We start from the raw sequence: 21,821 nt of genomic DNA, 5'->3' as shown, positions 1-21,821 counted from the left end.
TCTGTAGGCATTTTTGTAACTTTCATTATTGTGATGATTTTGCTAAAAATGTCTTGAAGTTTAAAAGAACATCCCAATACTTTTCAGCTTGTATAGAAAAGGCTGGCAAGCTATTCTCACAGTCACTGGAAGACACTTGACCCATCTTGACCTCCTTAGTTTCTCTGAGTCATGCTACCAAAATGAAAGGAAAAAAAATAATTGTGTTAAGTGTGGGTGTTTTTAATACCAACTCAACCTGATATATGACAAGGTTTGCTTTTGGGGGGGAATATCAGTTTCACTCATCAAAATCACAGGAAAACCTGTTATAGTTTATACTGTAGAAAAAGTCAGTAGATTACTTAGCGAAGTGACTTGTTCCTTATTCTATTCTTCACAATTCTCATTTGTGCTAGAATTCCATAGGCCTACATTCAGACACCTTTGCAGTAAGAATGTTGGACGTCACTGTAACTTGTGCTCTATGAACAATGTGGCAAAGTGGCTTAGAGAATAAGTTAAAACACTGACGTGAAAACAGGCTTTTGGGTACGGTTTTCTATTACCTTTGCCTGTAGTAGGTTATACACTTATGTCTCCAAGTGCGGGAAAGTCCTGTGATAGTTTGAACATCAGAATGGAACGTAATTTATGAAAAGGCCAATGAAGAAAAGAACCTGTAGTTTTGGAGATCTTGATTGTGGGACAAAGATGATTTTTCTTTCCTGGAAGCATACCTTTAGTTACCATGTTAGCAGAGTGTGAAATTCAGTTTACACCTATATAAAGTGAATAAATTTCAGAAGGATGTGCTATTAAATATTATAAAACCCGTAGCATTTCACGACAAGTTCTAGAGTTTTAGAGTGGTGGAGATTCTTTTTCCCACTTCTAACTGAAATCTGAACCTGTTCATCCACCAGTTTTTTCATAGAGAACTTTTTCAGAACAAGATTAGTAACTGCTAACAGCTACCAGAGGTGTCTAACTGCGTACTCTCTTCCTAGACAGATGAGTTTATGACAAAGCAAGGTGGAATAGTGTGTGTGGCCCTCCCTGTACTGCTCGTCACAACTCCTTTGTTCACTTTGCACGTGGAAGATAAGCACAACATAGACAGCTATCTGTGCAAGACTTGCCATTTGGGGGACAAAGTGGATCTCCCCAAGTAGTTTTGTTTAATCTAGTCATCATCTAATTTTACAACAGGTGGGAAGGCATCACTGTTTTTTTCTTTTTCATTTAGAAGAGCATTACAACATTACTACACAGAAGAAAATTTTCTACATTCTTTCAAATCTGCTGTGGTTTGAGGTTTTTCTCGGCTGCTTACGAAGCTGCGAACTGAAGTACTACTTAACATGAATACATTAGAGAAAAGTAAACTGGTACTTTCTGCAGAATGCAGTGATTTGCATTCCGTTGTTCTCCTCTATTTCTGACAGCAATCTGTATTACATTCTTCAGAGTTTCAATATTTTTTGCCCCAAGAGATCTCATCTTGTATTTTCTGGCACTTTAACGAGAAACTTGTCCATTAAGATATATATATTTTTTTAATACTGATTTAACTTTCACTACCACAATTGCTCTTGTAATCAGACTCATAATTATACTCTCTCATCTGTTTTCAAATTATTGCTTTTAATTCTTTAGCTTGAGCAACTGAGAATCTACTTAGTTCAATCCCTGTGTATAACTTCCAACCACAGCACTGCAGCAATATTTTCTTTCCTTTATGACATAATATCTTCTTTGGCCTCGTGACCATTTTCTTTCAGCTTACTTCCTGAACTTCAGTCCCTGCAATGTTTCTTTTTAGGTCATCATCAAGTTATTGAAAGAAAGCAACACTGATTTGTGTAAAGCTTCTACCTTGTGGTAGTTTTATAAATAAAAATCCTTAAGACAATTAATGTAATCACATAACAGAGTGGTGGTGGTTAGTGAATTAGAGGCTTTGTTATTCTGAAGGTGCTGTGTCTCTGAAAGAACTAGCCTGGGGGATATGAAAATACAGCCTCATAGTCTGAAAAATTTGTGTCTTGTGCCTGAAGTTAGCTGGAGACCAGCTTTAAGCTTTTGCAAAACCAAGTCATTCAGTGGGTAAACTGCATGAAAATGTTGCTGGTTGTTTGCTTCCTCACTGTACGACTTTGGCATTGACAGATTCAGAATGAAAAAGAACTTTGCATAATCTGGGTTTAATTTGTGAAATGCTTTTGTGTGTGACATTGGATCTGTCAGGTTACATGGTTTCTGAAAAGATGAACAGAGAAATGCAAAGGTGAAAAATCTATTGACCTTTCTAACATACAAAGGCATACAACCTATGGCTCCTCGAGCTGTGTTGTAGAGGCTGAAAGAATATTCTGAGAATTAGCACTGCTCACTTAAGAATACACTTATCTTGAGGTGGCTCCTGTTGTCAGTGGCAAGATGCTGAACTAGATAATCGTTTGGTCTTATTCATTTGATCTGAGCCATTCTCACATTCATGTTAGTTTTTGGCTGAGAGAGTTGTACAGCTTAATTTTATGCTGCTTCTTTTAGAGGGGGACTTGGGGAGAGCAGAGAAATGGAAGTATTTTTGTGAGATTTTAAAGAGAAAGTTGTGCTAAAAATCTCTGTGAAAAATTCAGTGTCTCCTTTTCTTCAGCTCAGTGCTGAGAAAATGGTCATATGAAATAGTTTCTCTTTGCTGAAAAGAAAAATATCTGAGATTCATTACTATATAGTGTAATAGGGGGGAAAAACCCCACCTGATTAAGAGATTTAAGTCAAACGGGGAAATTGGTTCGTGTCTAGTAAAGGGTTTTAGTTACTCCATAAAGCATGTATCAGCATACAGTAAAATGCTTCAGCATAAGATTTGTGCACATCCTTCTGTTGCAGAAAGGTAAAACTTCGGGTTGCTCTCCATCTGTTCCAACGCGATACATTCACAGTGTATCAACAGAGCAGAAATGCTTTTATTATGTATAATATAAAATAATGCCAATAGGTAAATGTAAAAAGAATGTTTTAGGAACAATTTCTAGATTTTGCTTTTTGTAAAATAAACACAACTTCAAAAAATGGTTTTAGGTTTTGGATGACAGTAAAAGAAGTACAGAATGCCAGAACACCAGAGCAACTGTACCAGATCAGAGCAGTAATCCACCTAGCAGGATTCTTGTCTTTGATGGTGATTAGAACCACATGCTTTAAAGGAAAATGCTTATAATGGGCAATTAAAGGATCTGCACATAGCAGGCTTTTTTCCTCTGCCCTCCCTCCCCCAGTTGCCATAAATTACTGCGTGGCCTTTACTCTGACGTGCAAGTCTGACAAAACCTAGAAGGAACAGGAAATGACCTCAGTGTGGTTTTAGACAGGTTTTTTTTCATTACCTACATAAGAAGAAGAAAAGCACCTACTTTCCCTTGAGAGACAAAACACCTTTTAGAACCTTTTTGAAACATTTGAAGATCTTAATGTTAAAAGGAAGATCGTAGCAAACATAACAAACAGTAAGAAAACAGAAAGCTTTCTCCGGCAGACAAATTAGAAGCTGACCTGCCCGTATTCCTGGTTACTAAAGCAGAAGTAGCATGTCTTTTTAAAAACAAACAAATGAAACAAACACCCAAAAAAGAAACAAACACCCAACCAAACAAAAAAATATTTTTCCGCTTGCAAGGAGTAATATTAACTTTAAGAATAAGTCTGTTGAAGGCTTATTTCAAACTTTTTTGCTGTGTTTGTGTATCTGTGCTGAGGACAAAGTTGTTGAAGACAGTAACTAAACACATGAAGACTCTAAAGTGACTTGTTAAAGTTTACTTAGGTGCAGCTCTTGTCAAAGATTGGTATTGCAGGGAAGATCAGAATACTGTGGAGTCTGGTGAAAGAGTTATCGTGGCCAGGCACCTGTATGTTCCAGTGTTTTTCTTATGTGTCCAGCCAAATATGTTGCAGGTGCTATTTAATTTATAGAATAGTATTTACTAAAGCAATTAAGTAGAAGCAAGTCTCTTTCCATTGAAGGAAGAGTTTACACTTCTTAAAAAAATAAAGACAATGCCTTTTATGAAAGAGTTCAGGAGAGTCAACGACAGAGTCCAGGGTAGGGAATATGGCGGTTTCCTTCAGTGCATGCATCCAAACCTTGGAACCATGAAAGCACACTCAGTTTCTGTTCAAGATTGTGGCTATCTGCAGACTTCAGAACCTGTTAGCCGTTTTACAACTTTGGATAAATAAATTGTCTAGAGTCAAGAAGTGATAAATATTAGGATTCCAAAAATATCCAAGTTTTTTCATGTCCCACTTATTTTCAGGGGAAGGTTTAGTGGGTGAAGAAACATCATCATGACTCTAAATGCCTTAAGTATCATATTGAATGCTTTTCCAAGTGATGTATTTTGTCTTGATTATAATAATCTACTCAAGTAGTTGTTGTTTTGGCCCGCAAGATTTCACAACAGAATGTTGTCTGTGTTACCTGAATAATGCTACCTCTGCTTTGACAGAGTCATTCTTTGGTTGCATCACCTTTGGTCTCATACTGAATACAACTTAACTACTTAATAACATACTGTTTTTCAAAACCTACCTTTTCTACACAGAGAAGGGAAAAAAACCTAATAAAGAAATAAATAAAACAAGACTTTTAAGTTGTATACTACTGAGTTTGTTTTTCTATCATTAAATTACGTGGGTTTAAAAAGATAATGGATTATAAGCTGTTGCAAAAGACTAATTTAGAAATAAAAGCAATGAATTGAGACGTTAGTCTTGTTTGAAAGGCAGTCCTGAAAATAAATTGATACGTAGTGTAACCTTTTTCATATTTTACAATAAATTAGTTTCTCATCTAGTAGTAGAGTTTTGCTTTTGAATGAGGTGATTTTTTACAGAGTTGATTTTTGAATCAAGTTGCTATGGTGTTGGTTTCGTTGTTTAGTTAATTCTGTGCTTGGTTGCCATGGAAATACTTATTTACGGAGCTAATGCCTAATGGTGTCGAACAGATGCTACTAGCAACTACAAATCTTTTATATTTGATCAATGAAAGACTCGGTCAGAAGTAGAAACTCTGTTTTGTACTCATTTTTTCTCCATTAAAATTTTGGAGCATGGAATGTGAATGGGTGGTGTCAAATAGGACAAGTTTTATTTTCTTAACAAGCGTTAAAGCACATGCTGAATCTCCTGAATAGTATCATCGTTGAAACAAGAACTTCCCACTTACCTAGGTTAGGCAATCAAGCAGCAATGTTACAAATCTTAACACTCTGTATGGCCTTAGCTGGTGTGCACATTTCAGCTTAGGGTATGGAGCATATGTATTAGTTATATTCTAGTTTTAAAATAGATTTTAGATTTTTAAGCTCTGAAATGCTTTTTTTAAGCCATTTGTAAATATTGTCCTTAGTATAACTGTGCAAACAGAACTAATTCTTGAGTAGCTAAGATGATATGATTTTGTGTAAGTAAAATTATGCTGAAAATATCATTACACAGTTATCTAGCCAAAGACAATTTGAGTTGAGCATTAAAGTTTAAAAAAAAAAAAAGTTTAAAAATGCTTAGTGTACTTTTATAGTAATCTTAGTGGTTTATTACTTGACAGAAGTAAAACCCATGGGCTTTTATTGTGCTTAAACTTTTAGAAGTTTAAAATACTCCTCAAACATGGCTTTAGCCAAATGGAGCTGTGGTGCTCATGCAGAGAAGGTCCAGAAGAGCTTCACTCTCTGTGGCATCACCTTGCTCCTGAAAGACACCTCTGTTACAGGCCCTGGAAACACTGGCTGCGCCATGACAGGAAAGGGAACTTTTTATATAGAAAAATCATTAAAAAGTAAAACAAAAAAAACCCTTAAGCTCCACCGGTGTTCATTGTCTGTCTTCTCCCATTTCTCGTCTGTTTTTAGTTTATTTAGATTATAAGCTTCTCAGAGGGGCACTTTTTTCCTTTTTTTTTTTTTGTAAAAGTTAATATTGCTTGTTCCTGTTGCTGTTTGAACTCCAAACTGTATTAGGGCAGGCCTTTATTACTGTTATCTTGTGTATGTTTTTAATAAGTGTTTCTGATGTTGCTAATAACACGTGCTTTGCAAAAGTACCATCATTAAGTTTGGCTAATTTGGGCGTTGGTATTCAACAATTAGGGCCTTCGCGCCTCCCCCCCCCCCCCCCCCCAGTGAATAGATGAATTACAAAGTGTCAGATAAGCTGATTTTAAACATCCATAGAACTGGATATAGTGTTCATTCTTCAGAACAGCAACTTTGTGGAGAATTTGCTGAGCTTTAACTACTTTCTTAGCCTTTAAACATGTATTTCCAGTGGTCTAAATGCCCTCTATTGATACGTTTAGCCTGTTTTGAGTGACATGTTTCAGTTTGACCTAAACCCATTACTGGCTGATGGCAGCCAGATCAGAAAAGGTCACTTGTACTTAAAGGGTTTTTGTAAGCTGGCTTGTCTTTTTAACTGTGTTGAAATTTATTTCATAGGCTAAATAGATTAAATTATTATAGTTAACCGTAATAGAGTCCTTGACTGTTAAGGAACAAGGCATAGTACTGTGTTATGTGTGGGGTTTTGTTTTTTATTAATTGTCCTTCAAAACCCTGGTCGGCTTGACAGGCAATTATATGAAACCAGAAAAGTGTGGTCATTGCCCTTTGGATGGTCTGGGAGACTCTGGGGTTTGAGTCAGACTGATACGAGAACTTCTCCTCCAAGCTGACCAGTCACATACATGGTTATGGGGGGAGGGTGCCATACATTTCTCACCTTTTGGAAGCTCATCTGCAATATCAGAGCCCACTGGAGTTTTATCTTCAGAGGAGCTCACAGATGTGTGATGGCTGCGATGTTGGCACTGACAGTGGATGCTCAAAAGCCAAAGTGTATGAGTTGCTAAGCAGAGGTTTAAGTTGTAGCTTGGAACTTTTCTGATTCAAGGCCCTCCTAGATCAGGTGTTTCTTGTTGGAGGAGGTGAGGAAGAACGTTATGTGCAATGGGTTACAAAATCTTAGTATTACAGAGTACAGATCTTTCTGCAACAAGTCTCGTGGTTGCAAAATCAAAAATTGCTGAGGCTCTGCCTAAGATTTATTTTAAGGTCTGTTGGTCTGTTCATATTAAATCAAAATAAACTGTATTCTTTTTACTCCTGTTGTAAGATTAATGCAACTCTGGGAATACTTGGTTGATGAGCCACAGTAATTAATAAAAGCTTTGACTGTCAGAATCTCAACAAAAATAATGTCCGAAATGCTACTTTTTATAGAATTCCAGTTTTAACTGACAAGGCATGGAGTTAGTTTAATTAGCCTAAGTCTGGTGGGTACTGATAAACAATTTCCTTATACTTAGTATCTGAATAGCATGGGAAAGGAGTAAATTCTTCTTCAAACAGAGAAGTTTTTGCAAAGGAGCAGAATTTATCAACTGTTAACATTATAAACTGTCACCCCCCTTGTTCCTCAAACCATTTCAATTCTGCAGAAGGTCTGTTAAGGAATATGCTGCTGGTTTCTGTTCCTTTCTCCCGAAATTGGTTTTGTGGGGGAGGCTTTCTGAATTTGAGTGCCATCTTGTGGTGTGTTGTGGGATCCAAGGAAAGGTAATAACCCCCCTTTCATTATTAACCTGTTAGGATTGGATTGGTATAGAGATGTACCAAGTTGTAGTCACCAGGGAAAAATATTCATTGTATATTTCTGTGCTTAGAGAAGAGATTGCTACTTTGTGCCTAAAATTTTCATCAGCTCATTTGAATTACTTCAATGTGTGGCACATGGAATAAGCCCTGGAAACTTTACAGCTAATATAGACTGTGGTAGCCTGCTAGCTGTGTTAATTAATTAATGGTGATGTATAGTGAATTTAAAACAAAAAATCTGTTCGCAACATAAAGGTAAACTTAAATTCTGTTTATTTCAAAACTGTTTTAGTTTCTTTGCTGCAAAATTGGTGTCCATGGCAAAGCTGAAATCTGCTTTAAATGATAACAGAAAATTTTCAGTCATGAATCCAAGCTGTGAAATTTTTCATTTAAATAAAATTATGTATGAAATGGTGCTCTGCCATTAAAATATCAAGACGTTATTTGCCTTGGAAGTAGATTTTGTGTGAGCTGTGCTCGTTATTTTGCCTTGTGTATACTGGGTGAGTACAGGACACAAGGTAGAGAGCAGTTACACATTCCACTGAATATTTTCTGCCTCTGCAACTTTGAGCTTATTTCTTTAGCAGGGCTAAAGCCAAAAGGAAGGTTTTGAACTTTTTTAGCTGTATAGATTGACACCCCACATTAGAACAGCATATCTTGTATGAGCGCACATTTGTGTACGTAAGTGTACATGAAAGCTCCCAATGGCTTAAAGGATGAATGAAGGAGGTTGCATCAGTAAAAGCAGTTGCAGCTAAAAGTTTGGTACAGAAATGTTCTGGAGATAGCAAGAGCATAGGTATTTTATTAAGATCTCATTTAGGACAAATAAATAAAATAAGCTAACACACCACATATTTAAAAGAAAAATAAAATATTAGAAGAGCTGGGGGAAGGGAAATCTCTTTTGTGTCCCCTAACGGAGGTTGCAAGATTGCAGGCTGGCTGATGCAACTTTGCAGACCTTTAGTATCAAAGGTTGCTAATACAACTAACAAAACTGATGTGGACATCTGATCTTTGTTGCTGATTGAGTCAAAAGTCAATGAAGCAGATTGATGCAGTCTCTACGTCTGAGCTTAGGAGGACAGAATAAACCCAAAAGATTTACCTAGGTTTGATACAGTAAATAAATGTCAATCTGTGCAGAGAAACCCAAGAATTAAGAAAACCAGAAAAACCCATCTGGCCCAGGTGGACAACTCCTTGTAGTTTGTTACAGAATAAAAACCCTTCATCTTTACAGTGATCATGCTAAAACCAAATGCATCACACAAAATGGGTATGGCCAGACAGCATTGGTCATTATGCTAATACTTGTCACTGACAGGCTAACAGTCACCTCGTGCTTAGGTTTTTGTTTGTTTGTTTTAAAAAAGATGAATGAGGAGATGGTAGCTAGGTTAATCACATAAACCCCAAGAACCTTAAATTCTAAGATTCTTAATTCTTAATTTAGAACTGCTTGCTTTACACAGTATGACTTTCTGATACAGCATAACTTACTCCCAGCTTAAGCTCATGTGTAGTGGTAGATCTCACTTTTCATAGCAAGTGGGTGTCATAACTATTAACTTTAAACATGGTTTAATGGTATCTCTATGAAGATAACAGGAGAGAAAAAGAGCCTTTATGTGCCACCCTTGCCTGGGTACTGCCGACATGTCAGCCTGTGTTTCTTTACCGACACTTTCTGCACCTTCTGCTGGACGAGTGCCAGCCTGGAACATTGTGTTTTCTCCATGAAAGAGCTGTTAGTCTTAGAGGAACAAAACCAAACATAGTTCTTGCCTATAAAAATAAGCAGAAAAACTTATAAGACTGCAGAATATGAACAACCGAATGGAGTATTGGCGCTTTATTTGTGCTCTGTAGCTATGGAAAAGAGAAGAAGAAAAAAAAGGTTATCTTTGTATTTGTTTACCTTGTGAATGCATGTTGTGCAAATGAATTAATTGTCAGAGAATAATTAGAACCTGTCAAGAAGTCATGAAGACTGAACACTTTTGAAACAAAACAGACATCTGAATTTAATTTCTTGTATGTTGTTTCTATTTTTTGTCAGTATAGAAGAAAAATTATGTGAGTGCTGTTGACGTGGTTGAAGCTGATAGTATCTTCAGGTTGTGTTGCTGACGTTCTTTTGTGGGTTTGGTGGTTTTTGTGCAGTTATTCAGAACATGTAGATTTCTAACCATATTCAAGCAAAATATAACAAAAAAAATAGCAAAACCTCCTGCAGGAAAATGCTTTTAAAATTACGAGTTTTAAGCCTGAGATGTTGGGGAGCTTTTTGCCTGTTTTAAAAATAAGTGATGTCAATGTAGTGCTTTCTGCACTGCATTTACGAAATTGCTACTGTTTGAATGGTTCTGGAAAGAAAAAAGTTATGAAGTACACTGGAGGTTTTAGTATAGATTTGCTTTTGTAAGTTGAGTTGAATAGAAACAGGAAAGCACTGTCACCACCTAATCTAGTGTACATGTTAAATGATTTATAAACAATCCAGAAATCTTGGACTAAGACCATATAATTATTCTGTCATCAAAATATCTGTTGCATGCAATTTCTTCAGAATCTTCTTTCAGACTTTTACTGGGGTAGCATTAGCTGAGAAAATGGCTTAAGTTACATATAAAATGCTTCTCTCTCCCTTCATGTTTTTATATTACATCACATAATCAAGATTTATGCCATTGTTGTTTTTCAGAGGATACTTTGGGATTGGGATTTGAAGCAATGGTACAAGCCCTATTACCAGGTCAGTGTATTATGAATCTAATTATTCTTTTGTGAAATGTGATTGAGTGCAGAGTTCACTATAAATGTCAGATTTCAATTTTTCTATTGTTGTTTTATTTACATAAGTTGTCCTAGGACATTCTAGCTCCATGTAGCAGAGGCTTGATATTTAGCAGTTCTGACCAAGTTGACAGAGATCTATGTTCTGTGGTGTATATGACAACAGTCTCGAACCTAAGATGGGAGTGGGTTTTTTTGAAATATCCATTACCATAAGGTTAGGGAGTGATTTCCCCAGCAATGTCACCAAACTCAGGTGTACCACGTTCTCGCCCGTTTTTGTGATTGCTTGTTTCTCCTCCTCTCTCTTCTATCAGTGGTGGCATCTAGTCAGCTATTGCTGTTCCTGTTCAGAGAATTATGCCAAAAACAAACTAACCACTTTTTTGATAGAATTATTAGGATTTGTTTCAGTAGAATCAGATTTAATAAAAGTAGTGAGGCTGTGGAAATTGCACCTCTATAAGGGGCTTATAACAGTTTGGCCACTAAAATTTCTGTTGATACTAATGGAAGAGATAGAATACTAAGTTTAACTCTGAGACAACGTAGTGAAAAATTGAGATTAAAAAATTGGCAGCAGATCTTTATTTTAAATAAACTGAAAGCTAATATTGAATTTGAACTATTTTTTATTGCATGAAAAAATGCGAAAAATGGTGTCTAAATAGGTCAATATGTATATATTTTCTTGAAAAGAAAAATACATTGCATTGGGGTTTTTTATTAATTTTTTAAATTTGCAATAGATAAAATGCTTATTTAAAACTTAGAATACCGTGAAATGTTTTGACATGTTAATAGTTTGCAATATTTCCATCTATTCTAGAATGCTGGCAGTGGAAGTGGAGTTGATCTTTCAGTACTAAATGAGGCTCGGAGCATGCTAACAGACCTCCTGACTGTCCCATCCCTTCCACCACAAGTGATTTCTTCCCTTCGAAGCATTAGTAGTTTGATTGGTGCTTTCTCAGGCACCTGCAGGCCGAAGGCTAGTCCCTTCACACCATTTCCTGGTTTCTTCCTCTGTCCTGAAATAGAGGATCCCGCTGAAAAAGGAGATCGAAAGCTGCTCAAGGTCAAATTACTTTAATTTTCATTCATGTGTGTGTGTTGCAATTTAAAAAAAAAAATAAATCAAGGCAGATTCATCTGGAAAGAATGCTCCTATATGGACAGTAGCTTCTTTACTGAGTACCTGTGACCTACATTTAAGGTTAAAAGAGGGCAGCTGTGAAAACACATTGAAATGTAGATAGGTACCAAACTGCAAATTCACGTGGTTGATGGATAGGCAGGTAAGAGCACTGGTCTGCGCTCTGAACATGATTCCTTCAGGTAAATGCTGTATTAAAAAAGCTGAAAGCAAATGCAAAATAAAGATGTTACATTCTCATGATATGGCACAAACAGGGCTGTTCTTGATTCTCGCACATTTTCTTGATCTAACAATTGCTATCAATGTGGCTTTTTCATTGACTTTTTTTTCCAAGGAAATTTACTCTTGTGAACATCAAACAAGCCATCATACAGAAGCAAATCAGCTCTGCAAAAGAAAAATATCTGTTCTTTCTGTGCAGCCCATCACATTATGGGACCAGTGTGTAAATCTGTGGTCACTTCTCCATTATCTAGGGTAAATAAGTGAAAGCAAGAATGTACTTGTATATGACATGTTAAGGAGGGTGGTGGAAAAACATTCAAATATAGAAACTGAGCTGCAGTGCAGCAGAGCTAATAATTCTAGGGTAGCCCGATATTGACAGCTTGACGCTGTTCATTGTGGAGGCTGGTCTGGGACATCCGTGCCCTGTAGTTGCTTTCATTTCCAGGCAGTGGGCAAATTGATCAACTTGTTGGCTTAGTGTTTTGGAGACAGATAAACTGCCTCAAGCCAGATTCAGCCTGTAAAATGTCTATTGGGAACCATTGTCAAGACTAATGCTTTTGGGGAAAAGCTCAGTGTCTACAGATTACTCTGTAGAAGATCCTGCAGGACCATTGCAGTATGAAATCCCTTGGAATGTCTCACGGATATCTGCAGAAGTTAGTTGCGTGGGGATCATAATCATTCAGCATATGTTTTTCTTTGTGGATTTTTTGAAAAACTGCTGAGGATTAGTATACCAATGTGAAAAATATAATTTATGTGAATGTGAAAATGATTTTTAAAATGTCTATATAGCTAGTCAGAATTGTTTGAAATGAGAATTATTCATTGCTGAAGACTGGCTATAAAGATTATATGAGATTGAAAGATTATATTTTTTCACAGCTGTTCTCTTTTCCTCCTTCCTAAAAGTAACTCTTCCTTTGAGTTTGGTGGGTTTTATGTACATTAATTTACCTGGTGGATAAAATAGCGCTTGTCGCTGTCATTCAATAAATGTTTGACTTTGGTATGTGTTTAGGGATAAACCAAAAGGTCTACCCCTATGTGTGTTACTATAAGATTTCTCTTTCTGTCAAAAACCAGGTAAGTCAGCACAAACTCCAGGTTATGACACATCAAAGGAAATCACAAGAAAGTATTTCTTCAAAATGGGACCTTTCAGACTATATTGAAAGGTTCCCATTCTCTCTTTCCTGAATGTGGAACTTCCTGTTCTCTTTGGTAGAAAAAAAGGAAAAAAAAAAAACAAGGGAAAGAAAGAAGCTGAAACTGGGCTTCAGCCCTTGGGCTAGCCGTAACTGGTTATCTAATGCTAACTCTTCACTCTGAGTTTCTTGATAGTCAACAACTTGGAAAGCATAAACTGCCCAGTTGGTGCTGTTTACTGATCAGTCTCTTTAAATTCCTAAAAAATAAACAGGAAATCTTAGTTAGACAAAAAATATCTCAGGGCTGCTCTGCAATAGAAAGACTTTTCAGTGCCATCGTGACAGAGCTGTCCCCAGATTTACTAGCGTATGACAGTAGACTGCTTGCCAGACTGGTGGATTTCTGATGTTATCAACAGTCACGATTTTAACAGTTTTCACACTTTAGGCAAGTAAAAGTTGTCTAGGCAAGCACTTGAGTGTGTATCCACATTCCTTGTCTCCTGGCCTTGTTATTGCTGGTAACTGAAACTCTTTTCATAACAACTGTGATTTCTGGCACAGTCTAAATTTTGTTTCCAGAGCACCTTTTCCCCTTTCTATAATGATTACCAGGGACTTTGCTAGCATAGAGTGATCCGGAGTTCCCTAATCCTTTGCTGCCCATGTTTTGTTTATTCTCTGCTTCTTTAGTAGGGGAAAGTTCTGGAGATTTGTCATATCCCCAGTGTCCTCTCATTCTTAGAGTAGCCAAGAAGAAGAAAAATTAAGTGCAGGTGTGGGGGCCATCTTTCCATGCTGTGCTAACGTGCACTTGTGTCAGGGAGCAGACCTTTCTTCTCCAACGTCGGGGATTTTCAGCTGCGCTGCCCATGCTGTAGAGAGCAGGCAGGTGAGGCTGATGTGGCCCACTGACAGGGAAGTCCACTGCAGCCCGAGAGCGTTACCCCTGAATGACGGCACGCAGAATACGCTCCGCCGGGTCGCTTTCAGGAGGGCTGGTTAAGGCCTGCTGCATGCTTCTGTGGGCGAGGTGGCGGTCTTACTCGGCCTGTCCAGATCCACCTTTGTGGCTGTGAGTGTGGCTTTGCAGCAAAGCAGAGTGAAGGTACATCCCATCTCAAGGACTCAAAGCAGTCTGATTTTTCAGGGGAAGAGGCTGTGCTCTTTTGTGTCAGCACTGTTTCTTTTTTTTTTTTTTTTTGAAATATGTTGTAGCTTTGTGAGTTAAGTATGATCTTTGACCACCTGATGAAGCTTAAAATTGCAAAGTAATTTCTGCCAGACTTTTGAAGTGGTAGTATCCGAGGGTCACATGTCCTCGCACATGACCCTGCAGACCTTACTCAAGACTGCAAATATTGCTTCGGATTTTTTGTTTTAAACATTTTTTTCCTGGCATCCTTTTTACTTTGCAAGATCTGTTTACGCACATCTGAATTATGCAGAAGAATCTTCCCCCCCCTTCCCCCCTTGAATGGCCAAATCTAGGGCTAAGTAACATGTGGATTGTGGACTGAATGCAGTCAGAGAGGTTTGGGTTTTTTTATTAATTTGTTTGAAATGCAATGTATAGGTTATCTGTGCAATGGATGCAGATATGCCAGAGCTGGCTTTGCAGTTTCAGTCCGGTGATCCTACCCTTTCTATTAGTTAGGTGCTACTAGTTACTGTTTAAACACGGGAATACTTTTCTGGGGGTATTTCGGTAAGGCAGAGTAAGGCAGTCCTGAGTTATTTCCGTACAGCACTGTTCGAGTGCCATCACCCTGCTTTACAGAGGGCTTTGTGTTCAAGTACAGTGGTGATTCCCAGTGTCTGGGCTGCAGTGTGCCTAAACGAACACAGCTTCCAGGCTGGGAGTGGTGAGGTGCCTGGGAAGCTGCCCAGGTGCTGTGGGACTGGTATGGAAGCAGAGAGGGAGGCTTGACGGACCAGAACTGACCCTGTGCATTGTGCATCACTCTTTCCACAGGTTCCACAATGTTGTGGAATATGCCAATATTTAGCTTCTGAGTTACCAAAATTTCAGGCTACCCTGAGAGCTGGAGAGCTGACTATGTAGTCATATGATTGGGATAGGTAGAAAAAAGAATCTATAATCCTATAGCAACTGGCTGTCTCTAGAAGATCTCAATTTTTAAAAGGTCTGAAGAGTAATCATTGGACCACATGGATTTCAGACTACAAGTATCTTTACATAAGTTAATTTGGGGAAAGAAAAAATGAGATATGAAAAACAATTATTCCCAGTAAGCAAAATAATTTGATTGCATCTTTTTTATTTTCTTGAGCAATAAGAGTGAATGTAAGATATCGTACTTACTGATTAGGACTGTAAAAAATTAATAATAAATAGTCTGCACAAACAATAAATAAAATTTTAGTATCTATTTTTAATTATATAGATTTTAACCATGGATAAATTACTCAACAGGGATTAAATAGCAGGAATAGCCTGCCAACACCACAGCTGAGACGAACTTCAGGAGTTTCTGGCATTCAACCTATAGAATCAACATCTTCTAGATGGGACCGGAGTAACAGCAAGAGATCTCATCAGGAATATAACGTGTCAAGGTAAGCACTTAGCCACATTTTAAAGGCAATAATAAATGTTGGAACTTGGCAGCGGAAGTATTTAATGTAAAATCTTGTGAATTAAGTCTCCAAATTCTGCCAACGTAAACTGGAAAATGTTTCAAGTTAATTATATACTATACTTTATAACGCTGTTTGATCTCAAGTATAAATCGGGTCATTCTGAGGCTGAGTGGCATGCTCTGTCATACTAAGTAGGCCTGGATATCAGTTTTAGTAGGAAAGGAAAAAAAAGTCCAACATACATGATTGCAAAACAAACTACTTTAACCTCTAAACCTTTACTGACTTCCTCCCTCTCCCTTTTACTTAAAATATGTATCAGTTTCCAACTTCCACATACCCCAAAATGTGTTTTCTAATGAAAAAGATGATATCACTTTCTTGCTTTTGGTAGCCACTGTTGTGTTTGTTGCAACATTTATTATTCCTACAGTCATCAAGCAAGCAGTAAAGGTAGATCGAGAAAGTCATCTCTCTCTACTTATTTAGTCAATATGGTGCAAATAAAGCTTTTATTTCCAGAATTAAGATTATATTTTAAATTAGGATTAAAATAAATGTACATTTTTTCTTTTTGTTTAATGTTGTACATGAGTTGAACTTCACATATTTATTCAGATGTGTAATAGTGTATGGCTTTCCTCAATATCTTGTAAGAAAAGTACAACAGATGTTTGAAATTGTGTTGCAGCTTAAATCCATAAAAATGTGTGTGGTTTTTCTTTTTTTCTTTTTTCTTTTTTTTTTTTTAATGCTTGGTAGCCATTAAGACTTTAATGGTTTTACATAGGTCATAAGGAAAACATAATATACGTATTTTTTAAATATGACTTAGGCTGATAACCGATTACTAGTAGTGGATGAAACTTTATATACACATGTCTAAGAATTGAAATTAAATATAATATTGATAAATAAAAGTAAACCATTTAAATAATTTAGCCCTTGTCAGTGGCTTTTCCCCCTTGAATAAAATACACTTTTCAGGCTTTTACATAGTAAACCAACTGTTGTTTGTGTATAAAATATAATTGAAGACAGTAATAGTAGCAGTAGTAGTAGGTTAAAGATTGTGTTTTCATGCTGATTTGGTTATCAGTGTTTGGCAGAATCTCGTCATTTGTATCCACTGGAAATAAGCAGAGACTAGAGAAATCACTTTAAACTTACAAACCGTGGGACTTCAGTGTCTGGTGCAGAGGCAGCGTATGTTTACAGAGGATTTCCTCACAGCTCCTGCTGACCAAAGACTCAGGCTCACCCAATTAAAAGCAGTGATATGGAAAACACCCTCGCTCATACTCCATCACATTTAAATTCTCTCTTGACCCTGATGACTGGCACTTCTAGTTAGTCGTGTTCCCCTTCCCTGCTCCTGTCCACCCCCATACAGCCCTAGAACATGTGTTCGCTTTTTCGGGGTTTGTGCCCTGCCCTTCAGAGTTCTTGCCAGTGCTTGCAGTGTCCCTGTCTCCTTGCATCTTCCAGGGGTCGTTCTTATCTGGTTCCCTTGAACTCCTAACCCGTCATCATCTCAACCCCCCCCAGGGGTGCTTACCTTGCAGATAATGTTAGATGAAATAGCTGAACGCTGTTTCTGCTGCTGTAAGAGTCAGTCCTGCGTTCCTTGAGTACTTCCTGCCATTGCCTGTGGCTCTTGAGTCACCCCTGTAAATTGTCAGAAGTCTCAGCAATAAAAAGACAGTTTTCCCTGCCTTGGGGAGCTGATTCAGCCCAATGAAGGACCCAATGAATGTTAGTAAAAAGGGAGAGTGAAACAGCAAACTGTTCACTAGGAGGAAAGCTTATGAAAAATCAAAACTTTTTTTATGTACAATGAGTGCTTTCAACTGAATTCTAGCTGAGTTGAGAAAGGTAAGATATTACATAGATGTACAATAAATTAATGGGGCTACAAAATTTGATTTAATGTTCCAGATTTTTTTTAATCCATCCAGACAGTGTTCAAAAGTAACTCTTGAGAGCTGCTGTTTTATTTGCTTGCAGGTTCTTCATTTGGTTTCTCATTCAAACACTGGTTCAAGATGAACTGTCCTTGCTTAATATATAGTCTTCCTACACTAAATACTGTTGCAGCATTTTTATGTGCTTTAAAAGCATACATGTACGCTATGATAGCTAATAGCGTGAAAAGTTCAATCTAGCCCAGTTGTCAACCCAAACATTTTTTTAAAGTTGACTAACATGTCAACATCAGACTTCAGAAGAATAAATCTGTGTTTATTCTTGAACTTATTTTTTGTATTTATATTTAAACAAATGATGGGAGATCAGGTATTATTTCTGTATTTGACTTTTATTTGACATCTGACTAAACAAGATTAAATCTGTTTCAGTAGATACTGTTTTCCCATAGTGAAATGAAATGATTCGTTTAACATAAACTATTTTCACTTTAAAGTATGCGTATACAGTTATTTTTAATGGCATATCACATTTTTGTTTCATAAAGATGCAATTGGAATTTCGGAGTGCAGTTTCATGCTTAGAACAGCAGATGGCATAATTCAACAATCAAGTTTAACGATTTAGCTACTGATGTGCAGTGACTACGTGAAAAACAGCTTTAGTTTTAAGATTATAATAAATGGAATTATTAATTAACTATAGAAAATTGATTTGAAAAGCAAGCTTGGCTGCCTAAGATTGTAATGGTATTTCCAAAGCAACCAATCTCAGATCTGTTAGAAAATATCCTGCATTGCTAAAACGTTCAAGAACAGCAAATAACATGTTAGAAAGTAAAACCTATGGCACGTCGTCTGAATATACTTATTATATCATTTTAGGGCTGCATAAAGTTTTCTGTTGCTCTCACCCAATACCCAGCAGCTTTTATTCCATATGATTGACATATATTGTCTAGCTGATCTTGAATTTGACTGCTTTTTAGTACTCTCTTTTTGTTGAATGGTGCTGGACCTCTAACAGAGCAGTCTGGCTGCTTTATAAGCATTTTATTTAATAAAAATGGAGGCCAGGTAGGAAAGAAAAAAAATTTTCACTGTTTTATTTTCAGCCAAGGATCTCATTCAAATGGGTCTTTTGGTGCAAACTTGCTGACAATACCAAAACAAAGATCATCTTCTATGACATTGACTCATCATATAGGTCTCAGACGAGCAGGTAAGACCGTGCAATTTCTAGCTTAGTGGCAGAATGTCAAGGTAGTAATTAGTACATCATGTATACAATTGGGGTTTTTTTTTGAAGTAAATGTAGTACTAAAATAACATCAGCATGTTGCATATATTTAAAAAATATTCCATTTTTAATCGGCTTCTAAGAATACTCAAAACTACAGTGAACATCAACTTTGTAGGAATCTCAGCTATTCACCCAATGCTGTGTAGCTGCAAAACGTTATAATTTTGTGTGGTTGGTACCTGTTGAAAATTGCAACATTCACATACATTAAGGGACCATTTTTAGTAATTATGCTTTTTGTAATGGAGCAATGTAACTTCGACACTCCTAAATACCTGATAGTCATCTGAGATTAATATTTACACAAATTTTGGAAGGAGTTGGAGTAGACTTTATTCTAACACTGTCAGTGTAATAAGCTAGTAGATACTATAACAGCAGTGCTGAAATAATGTGTATATCAGTATTTCAGAGATTATAACTAGTCTGTTTGCCCATATTAAGTGAAGACTTGAAAATGACTTCTTTTGACATTTCTACCTATCCGTTTTAGCATGATTTAAAAATAACAACCTCTCTAATTTGTTTTATAAAAGTTGAAATATGTACGTTGGATTGAGAGAGATGAATGCACTTTCAAATTTTTATTTTTTTCTTTTAAAACCCAAAACCTCACCAGTTTTCTCTGTATTACTTATTAATGATTTGGTTGTTTCACTTTCACTCTTCTGAACACCAAGAAACATGAACTCACACCAGATCCTCGTGTGAACACGTTGTTGCGTATTCTCAATGGTTCTCTATTCATAGAAAGCTGGGCTGCCTCCTGCACTTTTCCACTTTGAATCTTGTGGAAAATACAGAGCACAATGAGATGCATTAAAACCTGCTGAATGTGTACATGTGGAAGGGATGAAATTAAGTAACCGACATTAGAGTATTAGTATGTTTTAGTTTTGGGAGGGAGTTTGCAAATTGCTTCTAAACTTTCCAGATCTTTCTTTGCAACAGTGAAGAGACATTTGCTTTCTGAAACTTCTGTCTCTGCACCTAGCAACGTGGACTTCAAAAATGTGTCTTTTATTGTAACAAAACATAATTACATATTACTCTTAGGGTATGTGAGTCAAGTCAGTGTAGCCTATGCCACTGTTGAAAGTGTATAATCTATGCATTCCTTATTTAAGGGCAATACTGTATATGCTCTTAGTAGTTTGTTATCAGGCACTGTACAGTCATAAAACTGATCTTTTGCTTCATAGTTTGCTGCAGAATGAATGATTCAGCTTTGGAAAGTCCAAAGAATACCTCATTATTTTGCTCATACGCACTTTATTCTTTTTGATTCAAGTGTATTTACAATGGCTATAACTTACCTTGGGCACTCATAGATAACCTGTCTTTTGTATATTTTCACAAGGGAAAGAAACGATGTTTTGGCTTAATGCAAAATTTTGTTGTAAGTTCATGTTAGGTACAGAGTAGCCAAAGTCCAGATTTACCAGCTTGCTTTCCTAGATTTCACAGACAGAAGCCTGAAGTAAACCCTAGCTTACTGTTTGAACAGGAATGGGGAATTTCATGGACCTAAGGAAGATGGAGTTTTGTGGTTGGTTTGTTTGTTTGTTTTTTATCTCCAGTTACCCATGAGAAAACTTTAGATTACTTTTTTTTCCCAATCACTCGTTAGGCAGATTTAGCTAGATTATCATGCCAATGAAAAAAAGGTACATCATTGTGAAAAAAGGCCACTATCTGCCCACTTTAATACCTTGCTTCAAAAATACAGTTATAACATTTTGATTTTTGTACTTTGTTTTTGGAAATGTCTCAGGCATGATTTTTCTTTATTGCAAAGCAATGAGGTAAAAGATTTTTTTCTATGAACTGGTTTTGATTTTTGATTTCCCACCCCCCGCCCCCCGCTCCCCCCCCCCCCCTCCCCCCCCGGAAAATTTAAAAAAGCAATCCTGAATCAGGAAGGAATATGGAAAGTTTCGGCTACTGACTAAATTTTCCTAAAGCTGAAACTAAAGCCAAACATTTGAAAGCCAGATGTTACAACACGTTACATAGTTTGCTGTTCAGATGTGTAGCCTAGACTGCTGCATAGTTTTAGATCTCAAAATTTGGAATAGATATAGCTACTTACTTTATATGTGTTTGACAGGGCGAACTATACACTGTGTTTTAAAAACTTGCATATCTTTCACAATTTATAAAGGTTCTTGTAGTTTAATTTCAGTCTTTCTAAACAGTAATATTTTTATTGTAATCTGAATTCATAATGTTTGTTTTGGAAGGTGCTTCTCCTGGCCTGAGTCCTGTGGGTTCACCTACTCATGGATCTGTCTCCAGTGGGGCTTTCAGCAGCTGGTCACCTGTAGAATTTCCTGATACTGCTGATTTTCTTACAAAACCAAGCATTACTATACATAAGCCTCCAGGACACACATTTAGTTCTCCAGATTTTCAGCAGCAAGTTAAAACACCTGTAGGTTATATGTGTAGCAGGTACTGTAAACTCTGTTACATTTTTTAGTAACTTCATATGCATTGAAAAGAATACAATTAAAATGAAAAAAATGTAACAAGACCTATCCATCTACTAGTATTGAAAAAAGGGCATATGATCTCATAATAATCTGTAACTGTATTATCTAGGGGAGACTGAAGAATGCTGTATGTATGCCATTGATTTGAAATGGCTCATCCTTGAAAGCAGCAGTTACTGCAGAGTAACAATATTTTATGGATTTTTAGAAAAGGAGGACTTCCTACCTGGGAATTGAATTCTGTATTTTTGAATACTTTCTAAATAATTAGGTCTACTTTATTAATTCATGGAGGTGAGTCCAGGGTCGATTATTTTCTAAGTACAGTCTAAATCCGTGTATGCAATATTTGGGAGAAAATACTGAAGGTCACTTGGAGGAGGAACCTTCAGAAGGATGCCTTTTTAAGCAAAGTGATTTGCAGTTATTTTTCAGTACAACACAGCAGTAGTAAAAGAAGAAAATTACTGAATATTGTAAATATTTTTCATGTATT

General features: G+C 36.8%; 1 protein-coding gene across 1 annotated transcript in view; it reads left to right on the top strand.

The window, feature by feature from the left end:
* Positions 1-21,821, top strand: part of PDE3B (phosphodiesterase 3B) — an 89,140-nt gene that overhangs the window by 54,450 nt on the left and 12,869 nt on the right. The window contains exons 2-6 of the mRNA XM_086471978.1: positions 10,366-10,416; positions 11,287-11,535; positions 15,436-15,578; positions 18,643-18,749; positions 21,074-21,284. Of these exons, the coding sequence (XP_086328104.1) occupies positions 10,366-10,416; positions 11,287-11,535; positions 15,436-15,578; positions 18,643-18,749; positions 21,074-21,284 (761 nt within the window). The remainder of the gene's footprint in view (positions 1-10,365; positions 10,417-11,286; positions 11,536-15,435; positions 15,579-18,642; positions 18,750-21,073; positions 21,285-21,821) is intronic.

This window comes from Leptosomus discolor, chromosome 12 (genome assembly GCF_034619465.1).
Source record: "Leptosomus discolor isolate bLepDis1 chromosome 12, bLepDis1.hap2, whole genome shotgun sequence".
NCBI classification, from domain to species: Eukaryota; Metazoa; Chordata; class Aves; order Leptosomiformes; family Leptosomidae; genus Leptosomus; species Leptosomus discolor.
This window is presented reverse-complemented; position numbering and strand designations above follow the sequence as displayed.